This window comes from Melopsittacus undulatus, chromosome 3 (assembly GCF_012275295.1).
Source record: "Melopsittacus undulatus isolate bMelUnd1 chromosome 3, bMelUnd1.mat.Z, whole genome shotgun sequence".
Lineage (NCBI taxonomy): Eukaryota > Metazoa > Chordata > Aves > Psittaciformes > Psittaculidae > Melopsittacus > Melopsittacus undulatus.
The window spans coordinates 65592565-65616985 of NC_047529.1; the positions used below are offsets into that span (position 1 = coordinate 65592565).

Genomic DNA, 24421 nt, shown 5'->3' on the forward strand with positions numbered 1-24421 from the left:
AGTGAATCATATTAAATATTGGTATGTCTGCACTCAATTTTTTTTTAATCCACTATTTAACACAATCCTGATCATTCAAGAAAAGAAAATACTTCAGTTGAAATGCCAGGGACTGTAAACTATTAATTGTCAGTGATGACTTGAAACAAACAAACAAAAGAACACTACATGTGAAAAAATGTAGAATATTATCTTTATGACTTGGACTATCTTTTTATGACTTGGTAATCTTCCTCTTAACTCCAACCCTTCTATCTCTTGATCAAATTCAGTGTTCCAGAGAACCAAAAAGAGAGAATTAGGTCCTCTACTGCATGAGTGGGAGAAGCAGCGAGGGTAGGGAAGAGGACTCACTGAGACACTTGTCAGTGTGAACAAGATCCAAGAATAACTGTTGAATTATGTTGCTGGCTCCCCATCAGAGCTAGGTAATCTCATATGCAATTCCACCTTCAATATTGAAAGTTCCTGTTATGTCAACAGTATGCTTGTCATGACAATACATAATCAAAATGCTCATATCTAGAGCTTCTTCTTTATGTACTGACCATTACAAATACTCAAGCTATTGGCAGCAACATTATTAAAAATTAATACAATTTTCAGTTCAGCTACACATAAACTGGTAGAGGGCAAAATGCTTTCTGCTAACAGCATCTTTAAAGTGGGCATCCATCTTTAAAGAAGTGAATACATCAAATGATGCAGGAAGAAGGGAAAAATGGGATGGGATTGCAGTCCTGTGTTTCTCATTTGCTACTCCTCCTGATCAGCTCTCAATAGATAGCTTTGCATTGATGTTTATAAAATTTCTCAGTTCATTACCTGATCCACCTAACCCTTAGAAGATTAAGAATTCATTAAATGACAGAAAACTACCATGAGATTTTGTTCAGCAAGAGAACTAAACCTCATCTAGAGAAGGAACACACCATGACATTTGAGTTTAATGGCCAAAGCCTGAAATCCCTGAGATTCTGTCCCTGTAGCAGTGCATGGTCATCCACACAACCAGAGCTACCAAAAAAAAAAAAACAGTTGATACTGAAAGCTCAAAATATTCCCAAGCTTGGGCATTCTGCAACACACAGAATCATAGAATAGTTTGGTTGGAAGAGACCATTAACCCCCTATAGGCAGGGACACCTTCCACCATGTCGGAGATCAATTAAGACATCCAGACACCAATGTATTAGATGACACAGCAAATGGAATTCTTTGAGAAATGGGTTTATTGGAAGGTTGAGAAAACTAATACATTTCCACAAAGCATTTATGTCGCAGTGAACTGGAATTTGCTAACAGGAAGAGCAAGTGGCTAGTTAGGAACTTCATATTCCCTAATGCATAATGCCTATTTTACTAATATAGCAAATTTCAGTTTCATATCATTCTATTGCCCATTACATCTAAATATCAATGATCTGGTTTTCAATGTTTGGTGTTTTTTTAATGAAGAAAGATAAAAATAAAAGCAAACTAAAAAGTACTAATTCTAGGAAAGGGAATAGATAGTGTTCATTTACATTGAATGTACATATTGTATGTTATCTTACTTATATGAATCCACATCATTACTAGCATGAAGTAAACTTAAAGTAAGATTCGTGTTACTGTTTATAATTAAACACTGCAACTACATAGTGGTTTATTAGACATTTTTTTCCTTATCTCTTATCTTGAAAATGATAACAACCCAAACTAATTTGATTTTTCCCTATTTGCAAATTTTATAATAGACTCAAATCCTGAGGGATTCCACAGCAGATGGATGACTGTTATTCTAATTACAAGTACCTACAGGTTTAGAAAGCTGTCATTTTTTAAGAGAACTAATTTCTCATTGCAAGAAACATGATAAATACTGAATATCTATGCATTGCACTGAATCCATTTTCATAAAAATTGTGGCCTCTTTTCATTAAAAATTAAACAACTATTGGAAGGCATTTTTCAGTTCCTCAGACCCAAATTTATTCAAGACAATGGTGGACGTACACAGCTGCCAAGCACATGTTTGGCTTACTTTGATATGCAGCTAGAAAGACGCGTTTGGAATATAGATTACCTTCTAACAACTCATTAGCTTTAGCTTAGATAGGAACTACACATGTGTATACAGAAAAGATGCTGTGAAATAACACAGTGTTCAAATAATTAATAGTTCTCCTTAGAGAAATTCCAACCCTTCATACGCATTAGAAGAAAACCCTGGGAAATGTATAGAAATCTGATCAATTGTGAGTTTGATTGACTGATCAATCTGATCAGTGAGAAAACTAATTTTAAGTAAATAAGGCCTGATAAAGATTTGAGCATGTTTTCTTTGTTGCTTCTGTACAAACAGGAAGTGTAACACAAACTTGGGTTCTCAAAGTGCATTCCTATTTTCATAAGTATTCCACACTGTATATTTTATGATGTAAAAAAAAATGTGAAATGAATGGAAATTTATCTATACAACTAATTCTTAAAATCAAGCCTTTTTACTGTTCCAGGGTGGAGTATTATCACAGCTTTTAGAGCCATACTTTTGTTTCACTTTCATGTTAATTACCATGAATTTATTGGTCTAAACTAATGTCCCTGGACTCATTGCCACAGCTGCCTGAAAAAGGTGCTATGAAATTTAGTAACTATTATGCTATAAAAGTTACAAGAAAGCCTTGATGAAACATATGCTGTTTCCCTGAACAGGACTCTTTTCTGGTCAGGAGAACTCTTCACAACAAAAAAATGTGATAATGGTTTTGCTGACAGGGAAAGAAAGCTTTAAGACAACACCAACCCTTTGCCTACATTTCACATCAGTTGCTTACCAGACTATTATCCTTGAGAAGGCTTCTCACTCCCTGATTTCCAAGCTTGGCTTTATTCAAGCACATGGAATATCAAAAACATTTTCGAATGAAAATTGTTTATCAGCTGACCCTTTAAATTTTGGAGCTTTTTTGAACAGGCAAACTTACCCAGAATTCATGCCCAGTAGTGCCTCTATGAGACTAAATGAAAAAAATATTCATAACAGGAATTTCATACAGATTGCGTTTGCTCATCATGAAAAAGGAAAAAAAATCTGTCAAGCTCAAGAAAATCAAGAACTGAGGCTTTTACTATGTTGTTATTGTTTTGTTTCTGTACCTGTTCTTTATGATCTTCCATTCTAAAAAGGTAATTTAATGTATGCAATTGTCACAGGATTTTCCAACCTAGTGTTTCTTCAAAGCTAGCATTAAATTTTTGATAAATAACATAGTGTTGCTATATCCACCTAATCAGTGGTTCATAGGGAAATCAATGAAGTAGAAGATCCAGGTGACATTTCCTGAGCATGTTTTAAATCCTAGCTTTCAACAAAGAGTTGAGGAGAGTAAACTGAAACTAAGGTATCTGACATCTAAGTGAACAGAATATGGACTACTGCTTTCCTTCATTAGAGTTCTTTCATACTGGATGGAAGCACTTAGCTGTTATGATTAAGAAACAGCAGCCTGGGAACCTGGAGGTTGCAAAGCTAGATGTCTGTTCCTCCTCTCTTGTTTTTGACTTATTCAAACAAAGTGGGTTTTCATGTTTTTTTTTTTAAGGGAACACTAAAATAACCTTGAAAAGTTTGATCTCTGGGCTATGCTGTTCTCCAAAGAAACGGAAGATGGACATTCCCCAGTGCAGAAAACTACACCTAGCATTCTATATCACTGGAGAATGTGTGATGCTTTAAACTGTGACCTAAGAGATGTACAGAGAGGAACAAGAAGGGTAGTCTAGCTGCTGAGTAAATCATTCACACAATGAAGATATTATGTGGGCTTTCAAAGGACAATCAAAATCATAATCTGAATTGGAAAGTATCAGAAATACGTAAGTATCAAGTCTGATGAGTCCATGAAAAGACTTTTATTGCTCATTATGTCTCCTGAGAACTTAAAAAGTAAATTACTAACTAATAAAGGACAACAAAAAACTCTTTAAGCATCTTTTCAGAAAAAGTAAAACAGTGATGGAAAGAAGTGCTATTTCAGCAACTCTCTTCATTAAGAGGAGAGAGATTCTCAAAATTAAGGGTATTGTGTTAGCAAGCTTTCAGAAGGTAAAGGCCGTTACATAAGAGATCCTCTAAAGGGGTTTTGTGCTTTGAAACTTTAAAGACGAGTCTGAAGCCTCCAAGGACACCATATTTGCATCCTACAGATGTGAGAATTAAAATATCAGTATAAATAACACTTTCCTCAAAACAGGCTGTTATGCAGAGTTAGTGGCAGAATAAGAACACTAAGTGACTGAACTACAATCTAAGAGAAAAGCCGTGGACAGATAGTAAAGAATGAAAGTGCATTTTCCGGTGGATATTAACAATGCTTCTAAATCTTCTCATTTTTCAAATGCCTCAAAATATTAAAAAGTATTAATTCACACTCAGAATAAATTAACTTTACCATTCAACCTTTATTCTTGGCTGCAAGCATGACATCTGTATAAAACTACCATTCAGATTACTCTGCCAACAATAGCAGTTCTTTAATACATATTCTTTACTGCAATTTCTTTTTTAATTTTGTGAATAAAAGGCAGACTAGGGACAACATGGGCCCTCTCTGGAAGCTATCAGAACTGGCTACAATGGATTTGGAGGAAGCTGAGGTTCTTAATGACTTCTTTGCCTAAGTCTTCACTGGCAAATGCTCTGACCACACCACCCAAGTCTTGGAAGGCAGATGCAGGGACTGTGAGAGTGAAGACCCCAGGCCCACTGTAGGAGAGGATCTGGTTCAAGACCATCTTAAAAACCTGAACATGCACAAGTCCATGGAACCTGATGAAATCCATCCGCAGGTCCTGAAGGAGCTAACAAATGAAGTTGCAAAGCCACTGGCCATCATATTTGAAAAATCATGGCAGTCAGGTGAAGTTCCTGATGACTGGAAAAAAAAAGAAATGTAACCCCCATTTTCAAGAAGGGGAAAATGGATGACCCGGGGAATTACAGACCAGTCAGTCTCACCTCTGTGCCTGGCAAAATCTGGGAGCAGATTCTCTTGGAAGGCATGCTAGAGCACATGAAAAATAAGGTGCTTGGTGACAGCCAGCATGGCTTAACTAGGGGAAAATCCTGCCTGACCAATTTGGTGGCCTTCTATGATGGGGCTACAAAAGTGATGGACAGGGGTAGAGCAGTTGACATCATCTACCTGGACTTGTGCAAAGTGTTCAGCCCTGTCCTACATGATACCATTGTCTCTAAACTGGAGAGACATCAATTTGATAAGTGGACCACTCAGTGCATAAAGAACTAGCTGGATGGCCGCATGCGAAGAGTTGTGTTCAATGGCTCAATGTCCAGATGGAGACCAGTAATGAGTGGTGTCCCTCAGGGATAAGAGTTGGGACCGGTCTTGTTCAACTCTTTATTGGTGACATGGACAGTGGGATTGAGTGCACCCTCAGCAAGCTTGCTGATAACACCAAGCTGTGTGGTTCAGTTCATATGCTGCAGGGAAGGAATGCTATCCTGAGAGACCTTGACACACTTGTGAGGTGGGCTGACGCCAACCTCATGAAGTTTAACCATGCCAAGCGCAAGGTCCTACACCTGGGTTGGTGCATTCCCAGGCACAGCTACGGGTTGGGCAAAGAAGAGGTTCAGAGCAGACCTGCAGAGAAGGACTTGGGGGTGTTGGTCGATGAGAAAATGAACATGAGCCAGAAGTGTGCGCTTACAGCCCAGAAAGCCAACCGTATCCTGGTTGAAGGAGGTGGTCCTACCCCTCTACTCTGCCCTTCTGAGACCACACTTGGAGTATTGTGTGCAGTTCTGGTGTCCTCAACATTAAAAGGACATGGAACTGTTGGAACAAGTCCAGAGGAGGGCCGCGAGGATGATCAGGGGACTGGAGCACCTCCTGTATGAAGACAGGCTGAGAAAGTTGGGGGTGTACAGCCTGGAGAAGAGCAGGCTGCATGGAGACCTCATAGCAGCCTTCCAGTATCTGAAGGGGGCCTACAGGGATGGTGGGGAGGCACTCTTAATTAGGACAAGGTGTAACGGGTTAAAACTTAAACAGGTGAGGGTTAGATTGGATATAAGGAAGAAATTCTTTACTGTGAGGGTGGTGAGGCACTGGAGTGGGCTGCTCAGGGAAGTTGTGAATGCTCCATCCCTGGAAGTGTTCAAGGCCAGGTTGGACAAAGCCTTGGGTGATGTTGTGGTTTAAACTCAGTCAGCCATGCAGTCTCACTCCCCCCACCCCCTTCTTCCCTTCTCCCCACTCCTGGGGGGATGGGGAGTATAATCGAAAGAATGTAACTCCCACAGGTTGAGGTAAGAACAGTCCAGTAACTACGGTATAACATAAATCACTACTGCTACCACCAATAATCCTACTCTCACCTGCTCCATATCTCCAGCTTTCCATTACACATTCAGAAATGTGAAAGCCTATCATTAATAATTATCTGTACTATTTACACACGCACATCATCTTTTGCACCAAAGGTATTTCCCACCCGTTAAGAAATCAATTTCTAAGCTGATAAAAAAAACATTTTAAACAACCCCCAAAATGCTACAGATACATTAAGGAGGAAAGTTATTTAAATAGAAACAGGCTGCTGGCAATAAATTATTAGGAAACTGACCTTTATCATTTCCCGTGCTGAAATAACAATCCAATTGGCTTTCAGAAAGATGTGACACGAACTTCTCAATTAACTCAGCCAAAACTGCAGAAAGTAAAACCCATTAAAACATTAGAGGCAGGGAACAAAATGTGGAACTACATAACCTACCAAGTGACAATATGTGAGAAATTAAAGCTATTTGAATGCCCGCATGTTTATTTATACTTTATGGTGGAACAATTCAAAGCACATATAGCCCTTCTGCATTCCTAACAGTATTCCAAACTTAAATTTTAATAGCTTAACTGAAAAGATATTGTGTGTAAATAAAGAGAGAATCACTAATTATCTTTATATCCTCAAGGGATTACTTCAGAATTTGTTAAATGGTTTCAATATGAAACGAAAATTAACTACAATTAAACTACAATATCTTACCACATGCCTGTGCATGTAAACAGGAAAAATAAAAACACCACCAACCCCCAAAAAAAGCCAAACCAGAACCCCTAAAAAACCCCAACAACCTGCACAGAACAAAAAACTTCCATGACCCTGAAATGATGCTAACAAAGTAAGTGAAGCTTTAGGGATGTTTAAAAAAAAAAAAAAAGGTTATAAATCCACCCATGCCATCACAGGATACAAATTATTCACTTAAAATTAAGAATTTCCTTTGCGAAGTGCTGTATTTTATGATGACCATAATATGTTCAGTTCTTGCCACGGAACTCTGAGTCAGCAGATGATTCATAGGTAAGTCAGATGCTGACATCTAGGTATTATGTAGGAAATCGTATCTCCCACCTCAACAGGATGGTAGCCAGGAAGTTAGCAAGAAATCAAATAACAAGTCATTAACAAAAACTGATTCTTCAGTTCTGCAAGTTTAAGGCTACTCCAACTGAGCACGTGCCACCTTACAGGTTTAAACAAAGGAACAAGGAAGCCTTTATGCATACTGCATGTGCATACTCTATGGAGGAAGCCCATAATGAGATAAACCACATTAAGAATTTAAGATAGCAACAATGAACAATTTTTATAAGCAACTGCTATCCTAAAAGTGTTGTAATGATAAATAGGGTTTAAAGCACAGTGGTATAACCCTCTTTTCACAATGATGAAAGCAAGGAAATTTATTTGGAGAGTAACAAGTGCCGCTACCCATGGGCTTTCCTGTTTTAAGAGTGCCTGTTACAATTTACTGGCAGCATCTGAATGTAATATCACCAAAGATTCAGCACCTGGTTCCACATTCCTGCAACTAATGCCATACTCTCAAAGGTGCTTTTGCTGGTTTTAAACTGAATAATTCCACTACATCATTTTAGCAGACAGGTGCGAATAGTTGTAATAGGTGTGAACAGCAGCACAAGTAAGGCTTAAAGATTTATGGTGAAGGTGGCAGTGGAGAATGCTAGAAAACTCTTGAACTAGCCTTGAACAGGAAAACTAAAACAGGAAACTGCAATGCAAGATCTTTCGTGTGTGAGGAGGAGAAGACAGAACCTCCAACTAGAGTCTGACGCTTGTTATACCAGAAAAATAATTAATATATCATAAAGACAATTAACTCTCCTTCCAATCATTTTAAGCCAACACACTGATGTTAAATCATGACCTTTTTTTTTCCTTTGCTTAGTTGTCTAAAACACGTACAAAAGCTCATTGATACTGAATAAATCCAGAAAAATGTTTTAAAAGGCTGAGTTTTGGCAACACTAGATTGATGGTTAGGGCAAAGGGGAAAAGAGTTTACACTACAACAGCTAAACACAGATTTACAGTTAGAGTAGCCAATGCCAACAGTAACAAAGTTAGTTTTGTACTGCAAAGGACTACTATATCAAAACAAAAAATCCCCCATGTGTAATTTATATTCTTAAAAGCACTTTTATGGTGAGAAGAAACTCTTAATTAATTAATAGCTATTTTTAATCGTAGTTAGTAAACAACATGGGGGTAGCAAAAAGCAGTTTATTTTATAGAAGAGTAATAGTTTATTCATTTTGTGAAAATGAACATAATACACAATCTCACTGATCTTCACCAATATACTTAGTGGAATTTGGTCCACAAATAACATAAAAAGTATTTGTGTAAAATGAGCAAAGTTGTCTATACCTGGAGTTGCAGACAGCAAAAAGCAGAAATTAAATTTGAAATTTGTAACTATCTAGATGATTGCTGTATATCTACTAGCATAGCAATTACAGAAATATGCCATGCTACAACAACAAACAGGAAATATGTTAAAAAGACCAAAATATCACATAATTCAGAAAATTTAAAACTGAGTCAGAATACTGTACATTTTTTCCCTTCTGCTGGAAGGCAACCGTACACTTGACCTAGCAGCTGAATATTTCAGTTCAGTGCTTGACTTAACGGGAGAAGTGACAGCTCAACTGCTAAGGAATTTTTTGAAACTCAAGCACTAAATTGATTTCTGCCATTTGACAGTGTTTATCTAAGTGCCTAACAGGATCTTTGAAAAGATTTTAATCAAATTTGAGAGTGGAAAACACACAAGAATTTATCAAAACAAATATGATTGATACATAAATGGTTTTTACAGGACACTCGAACATCCATGCGAAATGACAAGTAGTCATTTTAATTTTTGTCTCTTAATACTGTCATTTATCTGCCATTTGGACACTCCCTGATAACTGTTATAAAGGTGGAAACTGGCTTAGTAATTTTTCATTTAACTGAAAAAGCAGACAAAATTTTTAGGAGAGTTCATTGTATATACTACAGTCGGTATTATAAAAGCTCGCATTCTTATGCTGATGTTATGTTTAGAGGTAGAGATGAGTGCTGTGGCCTACTAATTCAGTGAAAATGTTGTTTGTCTTAAATTATGGTAGGTTGGCTGCATTAACATTGAAGTTATTAAGAGAATGACAATTAACTCATGCAAATTTAATCGTATATCCAAAATAAAGAGAATTTTAATTTAGAAATGTGTAATCATATACAAAATAAATGAAGGAGTTTTAAGATTCCCTAAACAACTACAGTATGCAATCATAAAATACTTGAATTCCTGATGGATGCTTTTTTTTTCCCCCCTTGAAGAACTAATGTACAAAAGGAAGGAAATTAAAATAGCTTCTAAACTGCTTAAGAACACTGATTAAAAAATTTATGTGATTAAATTTTTTTTAATAGGTAATCATGAGAGGTTATCTAATTCCTACTCTGAAAGGTTTATACCAAAATTTCCAAAATTCTGAAAAGCGACAGATTTTTTAAATCCTCTAATGTAACTAGTGTTACTGGATCATATTCTGGATTGGATCTTATTCTATAGCAACTCGCAGATGCTTGGGAGGAGTTTAAAAGAAGAAAAAAAAACTTTGTTAAGACTTAACAGTAGCCCTGCTTGACTTGTCTTAGAGGTTAAAAATAACAAGAGTAAAATCCTTGGACAGCTGAAAAATTTATAAGAGTAGTGTCAGCAATTTTCAACTTCAACAAATTCAGTTTAATAAATCTATGACAAACCCAGCTGGCAGTTCCATTCTCAATGGCAACAACAAGAGTACTTTTTTTTAATTGCTAAAATAACAGGAGAGACTTTCAATTACTGTACATTGAAATAGCAAAGGAACTATTTGCATTTTCTTTGAACACAAGAAAACAACTTATAAAAAATTCCTACGGTGCTTCCATGAGCGATGAAGATTCCATATCTTATACCAATATACAAGTACTGTCTTTACTAGTGGTAAACACAGCCTTTCAAATCCTAATCAAATGGTGTAATCTTTACAGACATGCAGGCACACTCACATGCACTTACACTGCTTACAGGGTATTAGTTTGGAAACTACTCCAAACTGTTCTGAGGGACAGAAGAAAGAAGTTTTGATCTGCAATTGTTCTTGTGTAACGTGAAAGACTTAGTATTCCACTCTAATTCTGAAACAAGCCTCCTTGAAAAACCAAGTAAGGACATAAAAAGGCAAATATCTTTTTTATTATTATTATTTTAAAGCCCTCTTTTGCAATGCAGTATTTTTAAATTGGTCACATTAAAAATGTGAGCAGAACACAGACAGAATCTAGATCTAATTGAATGATCTTTAAGGCAGAAAATTTGATCCACGTTTAAAAAGATCAAACTGAGCTTTGAGAATACGTGTTCTTACAGAGAAGGTTCCTCTGATGATCAATTTAGAATGAAAATCTAAATCAGAGAGAATTCTCTCTCACATACTTAGCAAGTAGTCTTTGGAAGACTAGAATGCAAGACTAAAGACAGTCAAATCTTCTATAGCTGGACCTAATGAAGACTGATGACTTGCTAATGCTAGTCTCCATTAGACAGGGTCCAGTACAGGAAGCATAAGTATGCATCTTTGTTCTATAATCTGTGGAGTCTGTGCCATCTGTAACTAAAGAGAAAGTTTTGATTGGAAGATTTCTTGAGATCTAGACTGAAGCCTCTCAGTCCTTTGAAATTTGGGAGAGCCTGGGAAAGCTGTCTGTCATTAAGTAGTTTCAATGAACATGATGTTTTCTCAAACCACAGATATTTTGCTACATCTGAAGTATCTTTATATTCACTTTAAATTACCAGTAGTTACACTGAGTTTTTATTATCCTTTTGTAGGGTGTTTTTATTTATTTAGCACTTCATTATGCTATTCTGTTTCTATTTTCCTGCTTCACTTTTTTGTGTGCTTTTTGAAAGCACTTGCAGAAGACTCTGTGAGGCTTAAAAACAATTCCACGGATACTTTTTTGCTGCCTTTTACTCCCAGTTCCATCTCAGCTGGAAACAGTTATCCAGAAGAAAGAATAATTTTTTGCTTGGGGTTAACAAATCTTAATGGCTCTCTTTAATTCCACATTCTAACTTCTGGTATTTCTAATGAAGCTGCAAAAAAAAACCTACAGAGGTTTTGAAGCTGCATAAAAGAAAGACTTTTCTTTTCTTTTCTTTTCTTTGTAAGCCACATATCATCTGGTTTTTGTAAAAACATGTTTTTACAACAAATAATTCCTTTTAGATGCAGGAATACATACAAACAATTTTCAACAAAAATTTCATATAAACCAAAAAGAGATCAGTCTAGAAAATATGCATTCAAATAAAATTGATTTTACGAGGACTAAATTATTTATGGTTCACAATATATAACATCAAAAAAACCCTCACTGAACTTTTAGATCAGAGTCATGCAAGAAAGTAAACATATGATTTTGCTAGAAAAAAATAGGCTTAATTGCTACTCCTCAATTGATTTTTCTTATACTAACAGAAGCTCACATAAAATACATTTAGGTATTTCTTAGTATTTACAAATCTCTATTTGTTCACCTTTCACAAAGCTCTCTGAATATATGCATTTGTGGATGTGTACAATAAAAAAGTGCATAAATGCATTATTTACAAATACGTAAGTATTCTGTCTAAACACACATTCTTCCAAATGAAAGGTGAAAGCTCAGTTTACAATCACTTAAGACTATAGACTTGAGCTTGTTTCAAACAAGCAGCAAGAACAGAGAACTCAAGAGTTTAGAAACATCCAATAATTATTGCCTTTAAGCATATTACATAAATCACAAACTTCTTATTAAGTATTTTAATATTAAATCAGTTCCTGTATAAATGACTTCCTTAAGGCTTCTGAAATCACCCTGTAGCTTCTATATTGCTATATAATTTACATAAAATTCAGGTCTCTTATATAAAACACAAATGCAAGGCTACTTTGATCCCATATAGAAGATACTTCTGTCTTCACTGTCAGTTGTATTAATTGCTTACCTAAAGAATTTCAAGGGAAGCCTTTGCATCTGTAAACAAAGTTAGGCTATGTATTGACCATTTGACCATAATCAGAATTTTTACAGAAATGGAAGACACTCTGAGGTACCATCTGATGTACAACGTCTGAAAAACTCCTAGCTTCTTTACTGCTAGACAGGTTTATATGACATGGCAATTAAATTATTAAGTCTCTTTTCTGAAGATCTAAGTTATATGGGTGATCACAGTTTTTGTTTTGCCTGGTATGATGTTTTAGCTGATCTATCCCAATTCTCCTGCATGAATGTACTCTTCACTAGAAAATACACCTGAAAATGAAGAAAAACCTGAATGAGTAGGTTCTTTGATGTTTAGTATGGCCTAATTCTGAAAAGTTTTACTGGATTGCCTATTAATATAATTTCCCAACCCATCTTAAAGTCATTCACCTTAATGCGCCCTCTTTCTGTGTCAAATTTCAGTAAAACCAGCCAACACAAAAGGATGATGGCTATAAAGAGAAAAAACTGGACATGAGGTATAAACCTTGTTTTCTCAGGAAAATCCCATTGAAATGGTTTTCATAATCAAGACAAAATTATTGACTACTTGTATAGGTAATGTAATCTTCAATGAACTTTTAAAAAACAGTTGTTTAGTAGTGGCCTTCTGTTTGCTTTCTCTTAAACTCACAAAGTCATACTCACTTGTTCCACTGATGATATCTGGTCTGGCTTTCATGACTTTGTAGAACTGTTTTCTGCAAATTTCTGTCCATCCACTCTGTTTCTCTGGACTTTTTAAGAGTGATAAGAGCTTGTCAAGATCTTTATCTGGATGAAAAAAAAAGTGTTATTCTGTAATGATAATCAAAGCTTTTTTTTTTTCTTTCTGTTTCTTTTAAACTTACTATATAAGCAGTAAGAAGCTAATAGGTACAGAGTACCACAGAAATTAGTAGCTGCTTTCAGCAACTAGAAAACATTTTAACAAAGAACAGGAAAGTCAGATGTACCTTAGAGCACTGTCACTGCCTGGTATTTTTGGCAGACCTCATACCTTAGGAAGAAGAGACTAAATAAATATCTCTTATCTGACAATTAAACTCGAGAAGCAGTCCTAAACCTGACTAAATTCTGCTTTATAAAAAAAAAACAGAAATATTCATTCTACTCTGTGATGGGTTTAAAACATTTAAGACATTACTGAGGCACATTTTGTAACTCCTCTAAAGTTGTTACTCTTCTGTCTTCAAATTATAAGAATTGGAAAGACATTTTAAAGAAAGTAGTTTGGTATTTCCATGTAATTTCACTACTCTGAAGATCAAAAGTAGAAGAGAGGCAAAGATCCTCTACCAAATAACACTGGTTTAATAATAAAATAGAGAGGCTGCAGTACTATTTTGTAGGACATGAAATGAAACATAAGACAGTTACATAACAGTGTTTAACAGAAAATTTCTGCTTCTTTTTGTAAGCAGGTTCCCCTCACAGGCTTCTATTCTGGACAGAAACACAGGCACATATGTGTATGTCTTCAGGTTCCTAGGTATACCTACTGAGTAAATTCTGCAAAATACAATGGGATGCTTTTAAAAGCTTTGCTAGTAATCTCCAGTGTTTCCCAACCTTAGCAAAAGGACTTAAAATTGTGACAAAACGTTACATTAAAATATACTTCTGCTGTCATTGAGATGTTACCTTGCATGTTTTGCATTAATATTTAGAGAAAATTAGAATTTCAAATTCTGAAAAACTTAGGTGCACCCAGCATGATTTGGCCCTGGGCCTCAGGCTCATTGTTGGTGCTGTCAGAGCCTGCAGCAATATAATTCAGGCACTTTCTAATTTCCGAATGCTTGACTTTTTACTTGAGCACTATTAAAACACAGTCTTTTGGTGCAATTGTAACATTTTTATTATATGCTCAGCTTGCTTATAAAACAATTTTGCAGAAAAGTTTACAAAAAGATCTTTATGAAAAACTCCTTTTAAATGCAAAGAAAGAATTTCAGAGATTGCTCCTTACTGTTACTCTTACCTTGTTATTAAAGATACATTCTTGCTTACAATAGGGATATGTCTTCAAAATGAAAACTGCCATTGATGCAATGAAAAAAGGCTAGTAAGTATGTTCTCTTCTTTTCTGGCTAAAAGTGTTTCCCTTCCCCTGGCCTCCTCTCTATTTTCCACTATGTTAGAGGAAATTGCATATACTTAACCAATTTCCTATAGTAATATAACAGAGGCTGAGGCAGTAAATTTCACAACTGGCTGAGTCCTAAAGACATTTGAAAACAGAAGAACCATACCAACAAATGTAAAACCAGCATGTGTAATCATACATGAAAACGTTAAGTTCGCTTTCAACTACTTAAAGCATTGAGAACTGTTTTCTTTAAATGAAATATCTTCTGCAACCAAAATGTGGAGTCTCCTATGTTGGAGATATTCAAGGCCCGCCTGGACAAGTTCCTGTGTGATGTACTCTAGGTTACCCTGCTCTTGCAGGGGGGTTGGACTAGATGATCTTTCGAGGTCCCTTCCAACCCTTGGGATTCTGTGATTCTGTGTATCTTGGAATTCACAGTGAACAACGAATATTAGCAAGCTATCATGATACCTGATAACACAGGACACTGAATAATAAATGCAAAGTAGTGACTAAAATAATGCATACATAGGCTTTGGAAAATCAAAGAGGAAATAATTTTTTCCCATATACAACATATGTTTAAAAATGCAAATATATCGGGAAGGGCTGACCATTCAAATTCCTTTTCTCCGAAGGCAAAACAAATTTCAAGTTCAAATGACAAGTCCGTTCATAAAGTAATTTTACATGAAATAAAACTGATCAAACTCAAGATTTCTAACAGAAAATACTGACTCCTACAAAATGGAAACAATCAGTTAAGCTGCCTTGCCTTACGCAGCTCCATTCCCGGACTACTTGATGCTACTATGAAATATTTTCTGATCAACTTGATGGGAAAAATAAAGGTGGCATCTGTAACAAGGGAAATGAACATACCCTCACTCCAGCTATGCACAATCTCTTTGCTGTGGGATCATTTAATACATCCATTACATACTGTAACTGGTATCATATAGTGGCAACTTACAGCACCTTATTTCATCCAGCTAAACCACTTGCTTTTCTTAACAGCCTGTCATTCAGCACAGACTATCACTTCCACCAATAGGTCATCACAGTACAAAAGAAAGAAAATATCAGTTTGTTTTTTTTTTTAATGAAAATAAGTTCAGAAAACCCTCATAATATCAAATAAATGTTAACTCACTTTCACAAGTTACCAGGCACCTATAACTTGACCAACAGTATTACCATGCAGTTGGGACACCAACTACCATACAGTCCTGGGTTATGCATATTGCTGGTTACTGAATGGGAGGTGTTCTAAACACATGCCAATGCCAAAAGTGAAAAGTCCTGCTGTTCTTTCTTCTCTTTTCACATACATCACTAAATGGGTTTACTAGTTATGCCACACTAATTACTTGAATTTATTTACTTTTTCTAGAAGAAACACCATGACTGCAGAGGAAGGTGAAGGACAGAAGGAGAGAGAATGGGTGGGAGGAGAGATTAAAAAACAAAACAGCAAGGAAGGAAATAAGTCAGTCCTTCCTTTTCTGATGATAGTTTTCTTTTAAATATGCTCAACCCTAAGAGTGTGACTGAAGAGAAGTTTATTGTCAATTTAATTAATTAAGCTGCTACAGTCCTGCTTTCTTTCTTATATGTGGTCATATTTTACCATCCCACCCCTTCCTTTGTGCTAGTACTGGTTGCTCTGTGTAGCCTTGTCACAAATAACTACATTTACTAGTTTATGAAGCTATGGAACTGCTCTACAAATAACCTAGAATTACATGCATATATGAAATCTTAACCACCACACCATAACTTTCTGCAGGTTTAGACTGATCTCATTCCTTAAAAGATCCTGCTTTACAAGCCTTCAAATAATTCTTCACTGAACTTTTGTATCTAAAGCGGGTAAGACTTAGGAAAATCCATAGAATCACAGCATGGTCAGTGTTGGAAAGGACCTTAAGATCACCTAGTTCCAACCCCCCTGCCATGGACAGGAATGCCTCACACTAGACCGTGTTGCCCAAGGCTCTGTCCAACCCAGTCTTGAACACTGCCAGGGATGGAGTATTTACCACTTATTTGGGCAGCCAGTTCCAGTGCTTCACCACCTTCACAGTAAAAAACTTCTTCCTTATATCTAACCTGAACTTCCCCTGTTTAAGTCTGAACTCACTACCCCTTGTCCTATTGCTGCAGTTCCTGATGAAAAGTCCCTCTCCTGCATCCTTGGAGACACCCTTCAGATACTGGAAGGCTCTGAGGTCTCCACACAGCCTTCTCTTCTCCAGGCTGAACAGCTCCAACTTAGCCTGTTTCATACCATGTCTTCATAGCTGTTTTCATAAATGTCAGAAATGCCCCAAGCCCTTTCTCATCTGATTGGATGTCGTGATAAAAATGTTTTTCTGTGACTAAGATACGAAGACCTGCAAATCCATGCGTATCTTATTCAGAACCTAAACTTGAGATAATGAATAACATAATTATATTATACTTGACTATTACATGAAAGCAAATTCATATAAGGATATGTATTTTAGAAAGCTCAGGTACATTTCTGATGGACCTGTCCACTTACTTCTCACCAAGATTTATTAAAAAGTGAAGGACAACAGGCTCATACATGAATACAGAGACAAATATAAAAAAGAGGTCAAGTCAAATAAATGCAGATGATGAAGCCATTTAAGTGAAATTCTAAGAGATAATAGGAAAGCCAATATAGCTGGTTCTTTTACAGAGAAAGTTAAAAAAAAATAAACTGATAGCTAGTTTCAGGCAGATATAAAAAGAGAAAAAAAGAAAACCAAAAACAAACAGAAAAAAAACCCCAAACCCATGGCTGAAAAGAGATCTGATTAAAAACAAAACAAAACAAAAAAACAGAAAAAAAAACCCACCAAAACTGAAAACCAACCAACCAAAACAAAACAGAAAAAAATTACGTGATGGACACAGGACCAATTTTCAAAGGAGAAAGAGAAGATAAGCTTCTCTTCAGGTGTCAGTGTCACCTAGGCAGTAGGAGAGGGGGTAACTAAGAAAGCAGAGCAGACAGAATAAAACCTACAATTACAGCCTTTTCAGCCTGTACTAAGGATCTAGTAGTCTTAATAACCCAAGTAATAGAAACACCCCAAGAAGAGGACAGGAATAATACCACACAGGTTACATAATGAAACACTGCAGCATGAAATCTGAACACAGACAGCTTCAGGGAATTGCAGAAACACTGTGCTAGCCTTCAGTTCTTGGTGACAGATGTAACAAAGCAGTCATGCATTCCCAGCCATACAATGTACAAGTGTTTGCATGACTACAGAATTCTTGCCATTCAGAAAAATTCTCTGTGAATCCCGTCCATCTCCTTGCACTGAAACGGAATTAAAGTTTAACAAGTATTTGTCCAAACTAATTTTAAAACTTTCAAGCAAGCCGTATAACACATGACATGAAATCTGAATATTCACAACATCAAAGAGGTTGTCTTAAAACCTCCAATGATGATTTCACTATTTCCAAATGTATCCAATTAGAATTTTTTTAATTAATTTATAACAAATCTTTATTGCCAAGTAAGTAAACTATTCCTTTTTCTGCACATGGACATAGAAAACCATCAACCTGCTTTCCCTATAACTGTTTTTAAAATACTGACACCTGCATGACCTCTGTTTTTTCAGCATCAGCCAGTTCCAATTATTTCAATCTATATTGGCATATCACATTTCTAAGTTGTGATACGTAGCTGTGCTCCAGAATCCCTCAAATGTATCTATTTTCCTTAGACTGCAAGTGCCCCTGCTAGAGGTACTCCACCCAAGGACTCACCACCTTCAGCTGATAATCATCATCTTCTGTCTTGTATAAATATAACCCAGAGATCTTTCTCACAATCATAGTTTTAAGCTCTCTTGTAAAAGAGTATTCCTATCACTACCATACCATAGTGCTAAAGAATACAGCTCAGATATTCCCCATATTCTCCTCATGCACTTGATTTCTTTTTTTACTAACCACTGGAAATATCAATGTATGAATTTCATTCTTTTCATTTTTGATCTAATTATTTTGATACTTTCTTTCAATATAACTTACTACATCCTGAAAGCCTCAGTCTGGCAAATCAGATATTCAGTTTACTGGAGAAATCAATTTTTTTTTTTTCTTTTAATGAGAACTGAAATAGAATATTTTCAATGTCTTGTTTTCCCTTCTTTTTTCAAACAGAAAACACAAAATACTTTGACTATGAAAATAAATGTTTTATTCATTTTTAGTCTTTTACTTCAGTTACCTACAATATAAAAAATACTATTTAAAATTAAAATAATTCAATACTTCAGCAAACATTTGTGAACTTTGAAACTTCATTTTAGCCAATTTACTGTTAGTCAAAAAGTTTTACCCAAGCTTTTCTAGGTGGCTGTCACCTACAAAAGTGACAACTATAATATCTATTCCATTATCCCACTGGTTAATGATGAGCAACAGAATTGCTCTGAACAAGACAGCAGAGTGGTTCTGTAGGATACAAAAAATATGCTTGTTTCCAATCTAAGAGCAATATTACCTGCCTCCTTAAAGACATATTTAAAACAATTGGGCACTCATTTTATGGTGATTTTGTTGCTGTCCTATGAAAATTGCCTTGGGAAGCCTGGAATGGTATTGCTAACATTAAGATACAGAAAAAATCCCTTTTATAGCTACATGGCCTTTCCTTATTAGACAAGGGAATCACTTTTTTGGTTTTGTTTCTTTTTAACAGATATTCATAAACAGACTATTTTATATTATAGAGTTAATGTAGAATTTCTGTCATTTCTGAAAATCTGCATCTGCTTAGGAAATTCACAAATAATTTCTAATAAGCACATCTCAAGGATACAGTAAACATGAACAAATACAACAAATTACTTATTTCCTATAAACCATTCATCAGGTTCTTTTGCATTTTCTATGCAAATAAGAACCTTAAAATGGTTTCTCTGTATGAATTAAACTGCTTTGCCTAGGTAGTTCTTGAAAGGATTCTCCAGTCTGCTCACATTCCAAATTGATGTTCAATATGGAAACCAACTATCCTAAACGCTGTCTATTTCACACACCACCAAGCTTTGTAAACACAGGGATCTGAATCATGAAAATAGTGTACAAAATAATTGTAGCTTAACCATACTGTCTTGCTTCAGTTACTGGAGAGATGATATAAATGTATCTCCTGAGTCACTCACCTAAGGTGAGCCAAAAGGTTAATCTTGAAGTCTGCATACGAATTAGATTACTAAACAGAGCTTTGCAGATTGACAGCTGGACAAAGCCAGGCAAGCAAATCCAAACGAACTTATTTAACTACAAATGTAGTGAACAATAACAAAAATCCTTAAATACTTATGAGATTATAGTTTGGGGGATGGAGGGAGGTGTGGAGGAAGGATAAAAAAATAGATACAAAATCAACACAGATGCTTGTTTGACATCTGCACTGTTTGCATGCTTCATACGTACCTTGTCTGAATTCACCTTTCCTAGGGATTTCTGCAAGATAGCACCTTGGCAAAGGGAGCGATGAAAACATTGGCCAAGGATATGAATTACTGCCCTAGAAACAAGACCAGAAAGAAATTAATTTAGGAGAAGAATTAACAGCATTTGCGTGATTAACACACAGGTGAAGTTCCCAGAATTACTGCCTATGCACCAGAATTATGCTTGATACAGTAATTTGCAATTACATTTTCTGTAACAGGAAAAACGAATAAAAGTTAAAGGATATAAAAATCTAAAAAGCATTTGAACCAGTTTTTTTTTATATTTCACCAAATAAATAAACACACACAAAAACATCCTACAAAACTGTATTTCCAATTTTATACATTGATCTTTGCTGTGCTGACAGCACAGTAATTTGCATTTCATCTTTATAAGACTGACAGCCAAGTGAGAAGCAGAACATTTAAAGGAGCTGCTTACAAAAACTATATTGTTAGAACATTGATGAAAAGCTCCAGATATTAGATGCTGCGGACAAAACCCAAACATGGAAAAAATATCAAATAAAAAGAAGACAGTACAAACAGAAATATGAAAATAAGTAAAAGATGAATTGCATTCACTTTTATAGTAGGCAAAGTAACATTGACATGAAGCAATATAGATATTACATCTGAACACAGCATGTCCTTCACATATGCACATTCCACCAGATACTGGAAATAAAGCATTTTTTTTCAGTGCGTCACTTCTTACAAATTTTAGCACTTTCTAAAGCTAAAGATGGACTGGTATTTTGTAAATCATGTTCAACATGTTGATTATCAGCAAAAGTGTTCAATTAATGAAGGCAAGAGTTATGGAAAGAGAAACTCTAAAACTTTAGTTTCTAACCTTATCTAATACTCTCAAAGGCAAAATCCTTTCCCGTGGTCCTCCAATGAGATTTATCCTTACAAGAACATGATTTCTTTCCACTGATAGACCATCGATTATAAAATCCCTGGGGAAAAAAAAAAAAAAAACAAAACCCCAAAACCTCAAAAAATCAGAACAACTTTGATTTACCAGCAGTTTAATTTGGAAAACTTCAATAAGCAAGAATACCTTGAAACACATGCTGGAGTTAAAACTCAATCTGGAAAACACAAAGGCATAAAGAAGCAAACAAAAACATAAAGTATTTTGAGATGTATGCAAGCGTTATTGTAACTTTGTACTGACTGCTGATTGGAAACATCTGAACAATTACTGTATGCAAAAGAGTAGAAAACTTTACAAGCTTTATTATGCCCAGATGCTCAGTAATTAGGGCACAGCTAATGGCAATAAAATTTGCTCCTTATTTGGCCTACCAGCAAATGTCTGCTGTCACAAATAAGCAGAGTTACTGATAACTTGACATGCAGCCAACTTGTTATCTGAAGTCACTCTGTGGCCCAAGCTACATAATTTTTTTAATGGAATAAAAATCAGTTTTTATACACCAAGTTTCTTACAATTTTTTAAATAGTAAGGAAATAATAGGCTTCATCCTCAAATGGTAAATAACAGTCATCTATATCTGCTGAGATCTCACCCATACTGTTTGGCTTAAACTCTGTACTGGTCCCATGTAGCAAACACTAAGAGGAAGATTCTCCAACTCAGCATGCTGAGAGAAAGGACAACATGCCTGTGACTAAATGACAGTCCATTTCTGTCCCAAAAATAGAGTTTCCTTTTTGAAAGGATGTATTGTGCAATTTTATTTAGAAATCAGCAATGGAAAGTCACAAAAGTTGGAGAGTTGACTAAGTTATAAATAAATAAAAAACACCAAAAAAAAGTACTGATGGTGCCTTTAATTTATAAACATTAAAACAATACCCTAATTTTATATTATATACAAAACATAAAGGGGTACTATTAATAGGCATATTTACATCCATAAATTTTGCACTTTTTATTTAAGAAATAAGATAAACACAAATAAAAATGAGAAAAATATTTTCTTTTTTTATCCCTTACACTTTTAACGTGGTTGTGGGATTAAAACCAAGACTGTTGCATCTTCTCACAATTTAAGACTGATGACAAACTTGCATGTAAGTAAACTTACATATTATAAGCCAGCTTCAGTGAGAGCACTTGTATGTTTAAAGCCACTAAAGTATACATGTATTTGTTCTCAGGAAGAAAGGTTTATAGTCAAAATAACATTTATATCAGTCACTTCTTACCCTGGTCCTTCTGAAGTTTCTATGACATTTTCCTCCTGAGCTGTTAGTAAAACTTGTGACACTTTATACTGACTCTCCAAGAGTAAAAGGGTATTGAGCTCACAGCACAGTACATTTAATAACCTGCAGGACACATGAAATGACAGTGCATAAGTCAGGAATCTAGTAATGCAGAGTAAGACAGAGGCAAACATGTTTATGAGATCTCAGAATGGAAAAAGAGCTGAACAAAAAACTTGAGAGATACGAAACATAAAAAAATACCCAGACAGAATTGGGTCAGGAATCTCTTTTATATCCTTTCTAGCCACTAAAGAGGTACAGCCTTAAGCAAACAGCGAAAGTTTCCCAACAGATTTTTTGTATGCACTGATCAACAAGGAAAAATATTCACTGGTCAGCCCAGTCTGGTTTTCAGTTTAAATCATGGAATAACACAGACTTAATAACACATTCCATGTGAAATAAGAGGAAATTATACAATAATAGGCTGATAAGGCAACTCAGAATCAGTTTTTCTAAGTAAGGGGGAAGAGGGAGATAGAAATATATCTTTCCTCTACAAAACAGGTCTTTAAGCATTTCTGTATAATCACATTCACCACAGTTCAAAAGCAATAAAGGATTTAAAATGTAAATAAAACCCCGAACAACCAAGTCTACTGTTTTGGGGTTGGGATTTTTTGAGAGAAACACAAAACAATGGTAAATGAAATTAATAATCACGAGCACATGACAGCAGATTACATACAATTTTTATAACTTCAAGACAATGAAAGTAATCCAATATATTTCACATAAATCTGATGTAGGGCAATTCAAATCCTATTAGTTTTTTTTTACTGATCTATTCACTCTAACTCAGCAACAGAAAAATTTCATTCAAGGCTTCCCATTCCTGGAAAATAATATGACTAAATATTCTTATTGCTAATTTTACTTCTTATCACAGTCATAATACACCACATAAATTAGCCTGATCAGCATTGTATTTTGCATTCACATAAGGCTTAATATGAACTAAACCATACATAGTTAGAAATTAGAAATCTGTTAGTCAACACTTCTCTTCCATGTAATTCCCAATATGCTTCTACTAACAAACAGCAAAAAAGCCTTTCTCCACATAATTTAACACTTGCAAATTCACACAGTTGTGGCCAAGGACTCAATAGTCAAGATGATAATACATGGGGACTTGGTGTTTTGGGTTGTTTTTTTTTTTGTGGGGGTTGTTTTGTTTTGGAGTTTTTTGTTTGTTTTTTTGTGGGTTTTTTTTGTGGGGGTTGGTTGTTTGGGTTTTTTTTTTCTTTGTTTTCTTTTGTTTTGGTTTAGTTTTTTTTTAATGCTTTTCTTAAATACAACTTGATCTGTTCAATTTCAGTCCTCCTCAGGCTTTATTAATTTTATGCTAACTATTTCATAGAATAATAGAATAGTTAGGGTTGGAATGGAACTTTAGATCATCTAGTTCCAACCCCCCTGCCATGGGCAGGGACACCTCACACTAAACCATGTCACCCAAGACTATCCAACCTGGCTCTGAACACCACCAGGAATGGAACATTCACAACTTCCCTGGGCAACCCATTCCAGTACTTCACCACTCTAACAGTAAAGATCTTCCTTATACCTAATCTAAACTTGCCCTGAATAAGTTTGAACCTGTTACCCCTTGTCCTATCACTACAGTCCCTAATGAAGAGTTCATCCCCACCATCCCTGTAGGCCCCCTTCAGATACTGGAAGGCTGCTATGAGGTCTCCACGCAGCCTTCTCTTCTCCAGGCTGAACAGCCCCAACTTTCTCAGCCTGTCTTCATACGGGAGGTGCTCCAGTCCCCCGATCATCCTCGTGGCCCTCCTCTGGACTTGTTCCAACAATTCCATGTCCTTTTTATGTTGAGGACACCAGAACTGCACACAATACTCCAAGTGAGGTCTCACAAGAGCAGAGTAGAGGGGCAGGATCACCTCCTTCAACCTGCTGGTCATGATCCTTTTGATGCAGCCCACAATACGGTTGGCTTTCTGGGCTGTGAGGGCACACTGAAGCTGGCTCATGTTCATTTTCTCATCAACCAACACACCCAAGTCCTCCACAGGGCTGCTCTGAATCTCTTCTTTGCCCAACCTGTAGCTGTGCCTGGGATTGCTTTGACCCAGGTGCAGGACCTTGCACTTCGTAT

The 24421-nt window shown here is 35.8% G+C and overlaps 1 protein-coding gene across 1 annotated transcript in view; it reads right to left on the reverse strand.

Moving 5' to 3' along the window:
• TBC1D32 (TBC1 domain family member 32) overlaps positions 1-24421 on the reverse strand; it is an 86976-nt gene that overhangs the window by 14318 nt on the left and 48237 nt on the right. Inside the window, exons 24-28 of the mRNA XM_031054064.2 lie at positions 22234-22356; positions 20906-21014; positions 20027-20120; positions 13099-13224; positions 6637-6720 (exon numbers count right to left, since the gene is read on the reverse strand). Of these exons, the coding sequence (XP_030909924.2) occupies positions 6637-6720; positions 13099-13224; positions 20027-20120; positions 20906-21014; positions 22234-22356 (536 nt within the window). The remainder of the gene's footprint in view (positions 1-6636; positions 6721-13098; positions 13225-20026; positions 20121-20905; positions 21015-22233; positions 22357-24421) is intronic.